The 7362-nt window shown below is 43.0% G+C and overlaps 1 protein-coding gene across 1 annotated transcript; it reads left to right on the top strand.

Moving 5' to 3' along the window:
• Positions 1 to 1557: 1557 nt before the first annotated feature.
• rnf223 (ring finger protein 223) lies at positions 1558 to 7362 on the top strand. The gene is made up of 2 exons (XM_079182974.1): positions 1558 to 1803; positions 5530 to 7362. The coding sequence occupies exon 2, from the start codon at positions 5630 to 5632 to the stop codon at positions 6353 to 6355; it is 726 nt and encodes a 241-aa protein (XP_079039100.1). The 5' UTR covers positions 1558 to 1803; positions 5530 to 5629; the 3' UTR covers positions 6356 to 7362.

The raw sequence follows: 7362 nt of genomic DNA, 5'->3' as shown, positions 1-7362 counted from the left end.
ACTGATTGGTTCATGAAAATATGATCAATCAAGAAAACATCATATCAAACGTAGACAAAGCCTTCTAGATATTACAGTAAACACAAGGCATCATCAAGCCAGTGTACACAAACCCTACTGCTCATCCTACCCGCTGCCCCAGAAGTAACGTTGTATGTTTTACCCTGAAGAAAATGCAGGAGAACAGGTTCTGCCCTTGGTGGTCTTGAAAATGTCATCTTTGCTCTTTAGTGTTGGAATAACTATCAGGCAGAGGGGAGCGGCAGTCAACATTACAGCCTGCCCACACACATCTGCTCGCGTGTGTCACACCCTGACCTCAGCAGCTTCACACAACCCTCCATCCCACAAGATATCTTACTGAAGCTTATTACTTTCACCTAGCCAGACATTAAGTCTTTGATGTGTTTATTACAAAGCCAAGTTCACAGATTCCAGGAAGGGGAGTAAAACAGCTGTTGATTGTATACCTTCTCTTTCCTCGAGGCACTTACAACTCAATGCCCCATAAATTACTTTGCTGATATGTTACGGCAGTATTTGTGTTTGGGTTACTAAATAACCGAGTCAGTTAGACAGCTGTTATTGCAGAAACATGCTATTGCTAATGGCCCAGAGCCATTAGTCATTACCATAAAATAAAATGAGTAGCCATATAAAAAGTCTTACACACGCCCTTTCTGTCTTGAAAATGTTATAGAGCAGGAGCCTCTTCCTGGTGGATGGACATCTGTATATAAATATTGAATGAATGTTTGTAAAAGTCTTTTAAATGCAGATATTGAGGGGGGGGGGGGTATTTTCTACTTGAAGGTGATCTCATCATCTAAGACTAAACATTGTTCTTGTCATTACTGTCATTTAATTTGAAATAAAAAGTGAATACTACTGGGGAACAGCCTGGCTAGTGCTGATGTGTCATGCTGGCCAGCAACACTGTATGCCAGTAAGGAAGTGGAACAACGGGCTATTCACAGAGAGCGGTGCTCCGGTGGGAAGACAGTCCTCTATGGCCACCTGTTACCTTATCTCTCCCTGAATGGAAATGAATCCTTTACATGTATTGTGCAGCTTTGTGTCTTTTGTGTTTAATGTCCAGTGCAGTGGTGTTACATCGGCTGTCTCATCGAGTTTGTATTTTGTCATTCTGGGGAGAAAATAGATGCAGCCTGTAGAGTTTTTTGTTTTTTTAAGAGTGCAGATGGGAGAAATTGTTGATAAGCAATTAAATGCCGCTGTCAGTTGATTTGTATCACTCTGCATGTGTTTGTATATTGGGCTGGAGTTTCGTGGTCTTTGCATAATGTGTGTGCTTTTGGTGAGGGTGGGGGCACAGGAAGAAAGAGGTGAGGAGGAAAAGAGAAAGATATCCGCATAGAAAGACACGAGGGGTTGGTGAGAGGGCAATAATGTGTATTACTCACCTTGATGACTTTCGGCTACTTCCTACCCCTCCTCCCCACCGCCTCAAGGCCGAGGCACTGCCTAAAACTCATTTGCATAAAGTGCTAAAAAAGGGAACTGGCAGAGCAGGGCAGGTGATACCGGCCAACAGTCACAGAGGAAGGAGGACCCAGAGCTGACACTCTCACAGCAAGCTATTACACAGCCTCTGAACAACCCCACACACACTTAAACACACCTGCGACTCCAGCAGAGGACTCAGACCAGCAACAGAGGAGGACCTTGGCTCAGAAGGCAGTTGACTTTGTTGCCAGGGAAATGCATTTTAGAGTGCAAAGCAAGTGAGCTGAGCCCGGCCGAGCTGAGAGAGGATCATCTGATACCTTCTTCAGTTGACAGGTAAACTGGACCTTTACTCTAAAGCTTTTGTGCTTTTTGCACCACTTTGTGCTTTTCTGTTTGTTTTCATTTAAGCAGTTTCTTTTAAAGTGAAGACCATAAATGACAAATGTCAAAAGATTTTCCAAAAATCAATAAAACTTAACTCCTGACTGTTGGATTCATCCATAATAAATTATGTATTTTCTTATTATTCCTTTACCTTTATTCAGTTACAAATAAATGTGACCGTGCACATTTTTTTGCCACTGAACCAACAGAACCCCAGGGGCAGCTGCTCCAGTCAGTAGTCACATCTCATGAGTAGCTTTCTTTATATGTAGTTAGGATTGTCTGTACCGTTTCCTGCTTTGTCGGTCTGTGTTTGCACATGTGCTATCTGTGCATGCTGAGGTCTGTTTTTGCCTCAGCCTCACGTTCAGTTAAACTGTCAGCAGCAGTTTAACACCGCCCCCCCACCGCCCCCCCGCAGTTCAAACAGCAGGTAGATCAAGTTTCATTTACTTTTCAAACTGAGAACTGGTAGGGCAGCATTGTGGATGACAGTTGAGCTAAAGACACACACAGCTGAGTCTGACACAAAGGGGCTGAAAAAAAGCAAAGGAAAAAAAAAAAAAAGCAATATTACATGAAGCTTGAAAATAGTTCTTCAGTTTGGTGACCGACAAGCTGAGATTTGTATTCCAATGGGTCAGTAGGACGGGTGAGGAAAACGTGCCACTGATAGCGACAAAGGACCATAAATGGAAGCACAAAGCAGAATGCAGTACAAAGACAGCAAAGGGACCTAACCCATGTTTGGAGTTGGTATTTTGAGGACATAAGTCTGAGTTAATATTTGACTCAGCTCTACATTTAGGGTTAGGGTTAGGCCTGTAGTTTGGGCCCAAAGCCAGATGATCTGATGAACTTTCCTCCACTGACTTTAGACAGTTTGTTTTTGTTTTTTTAATGACAGCATTACTTCAATGTGCTTTTTTCATGTGGTTTCTGTGGTTGTGCCTTATAGTGAGACTACTATATGATAATTAGGATAAATGCTAAAACATGCTGTAGCAGCTGCACTAGTTGAAAAAGCAACAACTGTCAAGTCAGTGGACCAAATCAAGCTAAACATTTATTTAACAGGAGCCAACATTAGCTCGCATAAACTACTGGTCATACCAGTCCATGTAAGGCTGCAGCAGCAAAGCGGATTGGAGCAGGGTTGCATTTAATTGCTCATGAATTCAACTTTTTCATTTTTAAAAGTTATTTCTTCTTTAAATATGTACATAGGACCAAAGGAGTTTATGGAGTTTATGCTGACCAGCCAGCTGATCAAAAAACTGTGAACTTTTATATAAGATAGATGTGAAATTTCTTACCAAATGACTAGAAACAGAGATCTAGTGGGGACACATTTGGTTAGACTGGTTAGACTGTGTTGTTGTTCAGTGCTGGTTGATTTACTTAGTGCTCATTCTACAGGTAACGTGGCCTGGGGCTTTGGGAAACCATCCCTCCTGTTTAAAGGTGCAATGCGTAAAATATGGCTGGAATATTTGTTTAAAGCATTAAAAAAAATGAAGTGATATTTTCAACAGAATGTGAAGAAGTTACAGCGTTGACGATGTGTCAATGACGTCTTTGTACTGTGTACTGTACAGTAGAAATATCTACTGAAATGAGCATGCTAACCAGCTAGCCCCGAGCCCATCCTCGTAATACCACTTCTTCTTCTTCTAGAGGCGATAGTGAGTTTACTGTAGCTTTCAGTCTGCCCTCAGTCAAACACAAGACGTTGTCAATCACACATCCATGGCCCGTGTGCGTTTTGATAGTTTGTATTGGGTTAAATCCAAAGTGGCGTTCATCTCAACTGAAGTAGAAAGCAAAGTAGTAGATTTCAATTGCACTTGTTATAAGAGACTTTTATGGTAACTATTTCAGATATCCAATTTAGGTATTTATTTGCTTTCATTTCTTGCAGCTGTACTTAGCACACTTAAGCAGCCTCATTTCAAAACGATGTGAAACTGTATCAATATGCAAATCCTCAGATTTCCTTGAATTTTTCATTTGGCTGCGCTCTCACTGGAAGCAGGTTCTCCTTAGTGGTTGGTGAGGCGGGGTTAATAATAACAGTCCATCATGGTGAGTTACATTATCTGGATACACAATGGGAGGCTCCAGGAAAGGACCACACCAGATAACAATTTCAATCTGAGCAATCAGGAAGTTTAGTCTGGATCAGTGATTAGGCTTAAAACTGATCAAATAAGTGTAATTTTACAGAACAACCTGTCCTCATTCCACTAAAGCATGTTTGAATTCAGAAGAGACGAAGAGAGAGAGTTGACGGAGCAGGAATTTCAAGGGTAGATGGAGCGATTAGACGGAGAACAAGTAGTGACTTTGTGTAGATGGGAGTACTGGGGCAGGACTAGCCCCAGGGGCACACAGAGGAGAGCACCTGTGTTCTGACGATCCATCATCCCTGACACACAGTCTACTTCACATTATTGACCGTATGTACCCACATAGTTGGAGTAAGCAGGTTATCAACATGCAATATTCGTATCATAGATCTAAAAGAATTAGACAAGGAGACCATTCTCAGAAGAAAGTAGTAATTTGGCCCCAGAGACTTAACTGTCCACACCGGCAGGTCCAGGTGACCTACAGTGACCCAAAACCTGGTCTAATAAAGTCTGTAATGTCCCTGTACTGTGCTGTCTGATACACAGTACTGACAAAGACATGCTCAAAAAGTCACAATAACAAAGCAGCCTATGTTTCTCCCCGATTCTGTTCCAGGGAAGCCAACTCACCCAAAAAAAAACTTTCATCAGCTGCGAGAAGGGTCCAGCTCACCCAGCTGGTGTACGGCTGCACGCTATGCTGACTACCACTATAGACAAACTGCCAAAAAATGTACATACAACGGAAATCCTATTAAGGTGTCACATGGAGGGGGCAGTGAACTACAAAGGCTTAAAATAGCTAACAAAATAACACTTGGGTTATACGTTTTAAATGGAAATTTACAAAAGTATTGGGCAGATAAGCCCCAAACAATGCATTGTACAGACTGTATCATTCCTCATCAATTACACGATGTACTGTGAAGACCACAGAGTTTGCACAGGTCACGAGCAAGCAAAAACCCCCAGTGTCAACAGGTTTAGAATGACCTGGTCATTATTACTCAGCTCAATCAGCTGACCCAATTTAACATTAGTGACATTACACACAGCAAATAACTAGAAAACAGCAGGGTCATTCACTGGTCAAACATTACAACACTAAACTATGCCAACAGAGGCTCTTATTCCTCAGAAAGCCATGTTGCCAACACAACATATGAGGTGGACGTTGTCCTTTACGTTCCTGTCTTGGCATGTCATTGATGATTGTCATGTGTTTGTTGGTGTTGCTTTATTAAATCCACAGAAGAACTGGACTCATTTGTCCCATTTTGCATCACATTGTAACTTTTCAAATTACTCATTTACAGACCAAAATCCTGTCTGTTAGCCTTGCAGTATTATCTGTGCTCTGTGTGGGTCAAAACAGTTGAAAGTTTAACATTCCACTTGGCTGTGTACAAATGTGCACTGATTGACTGAAATCCTGTTAACTTGTTGACATGATGGTTGCACGGTTTGTTTGTTTGATACAAGCAGCAAAATACCATCTGCAATAGGAAATCTAAACTGTACTTGTCATCCGTTCTCTTTTAAGACAATTCAGAAGTTAAGGACAGACCAAGACGAGGGAAGAAAGGGCTGACGAGTCCAAAGGAGACTTCAACAAAGAAGAGGGTAGGCTTCCATTTCTGAAGATGGACCAGTCTCCGCAGATTTGGCACATGCAGTTCGCCCCCCAGGACGCTGCTGCTGGAGAGCTGAAGAAGAAGAAGGTGTCAGTCATGAGCCAGCCGGAGTGCTCCATCTGCTACAACACCTACGACAATGTCTTCAAAACACCCAAGTTGCTTGAGTGCACCCATACCTTCTGCCTGGAGTGCCTCTCCCGCCTCATGGCGGTCTCGCTGGCCGACCAGGACGGTAGCGGCGCCGGCAATCGGCTCTCTTGCCCCTTCTGCCGTCACCCCACCACGCTGCCCGAGGACGGACCTCCAGCCTTGACAACCAGCCGTGAGGTTCTCTGCAAGCTGCCCAGCCACCAGCAGCAGGAGGAGCCGGTGTGGCTGGAGGGGGAGAAGCTGTGCTATAAAAGCTCCGTGCACGACGCCGACACGGGCACCCCCGAGAGTCTCAAGGCCTTCTGCATCTGCATAGACATTGGGGCCAACAAGACAGTGGATGCTCCGGTCCAGACTCAGCCCCACACTTTTGGCCTGCTGGACCGGCTGGCGGACTGGAAGAGGATGGTGCTCTTCATCGTGCTCATGGTGCTGCTTGTTGTCGTCGTGTTGTGGCCATTGCAGTGTGTATTCAGCACTGGGAACATGCGCTGTATGCGAGAACATGTCGAACCCCACTCCACCACGATACCTGCCACTGCTGTCAGCCTGTTGACCAGACCACCTGGTCTGAGAGTGTAAACTTACAGGCTGACTGGACTTCACTGTAACTGTAGATAATTTGGACATTTTTTTTGCATACTCTTTTTTTGCATACATAATAATTTTTTCTAAGGGTACATTGTGATACCACACACACAACTGTTAACACCTCCAATTTTAAGATGTCTTATTTAAAAAAAAAAAAAGACCCCACTAGGGGACCGACATGAAAGGGCTGAAAGAAACACAGACTGCACCAGTTTTCACTTTGTGTTAATGTGTCGTATGGCTTGTCAGAAATTCACCATCGTATCCAAGCTAAACAGAGCTGAGCTGATCCCCGCTTTGAAAGTATCTGGTTGGGTAAAAACCAAAAAAAAATAGTCAAGTTTATTGTAAGAAAAAAAGGATTTCTCAAAAGAAAATGAATGTAAACCCAATGTGCCAACCACAAACTCAAACTAATATCGTAGATGTGATTTGTGCATTCTGATACGTCCTCGTTTACAGCACTATAATAAAAGAGTGAGGTATTGGCTCAGATCATGTTTCTGGGAAATAACAAAACATTTGTGCATGACAGCCTCATTATTTTGATTGATATCATTTTATTGTGATCTGTCACATTCATGAATTTTCTCTACGTCTTAAAAGCTAAATTGACATCAGTTAGCGGTTTAATCTCTGTGAACAGCAGGTGTATTAAATTCACCTCAAATAACACAGCTCCTGACGTGCTTGAACGGAAATTAAAAAGTGTTGGTTGCGGGGTCAACTTGCAAAGCAGTCGAGCCATTTACTGACTGCTGTTGGTCATTTCCTCCCCACCTGACCTTTAAACCCATCACTATGAAACGGAAGCCCTCCTTTGTCTTGACGGGAAAGTCTATTATCTATTCCTGGATTAGGCGATAAAAGATAAAGGAAAAGTTTGGATGCGGGGTTTTTCCAAGTAGGTCACTTATGACACATGTTTGATAAGACATTTACGTTGAATTCTAACAGTCATTCAGGAGTGGCCATAACTAAAGTGCTACTTCCTGGAG

The sequence above is a fragment of the Pholis gunnellus genome, assembly GCF_910591455.1.
Source record: "Pholis gunnellus genome assembly, chromosome: 2".
In the NCBI taxonomy this organism is placed as follows: domain Eukaryota; kingdom Metazoa; phylum Chordata; class Actinopteri; order Perciformes; family Pholidae; genus Pholis; species Pholis gunnellus.
Note: the sequence above shows the minus strand (reverse complement) of the source record. Positions and strands in the feature narration are given on the sequence as shown.

Coding starts and splice junctions, on each gene's coding strand:
- rnf223 (XM_079182974.1), top strand. CDS start 5,630: ATGGACCAGTCTCCGCAGATTTGGCACATGCAGTTCGCCCCCCAGGAC.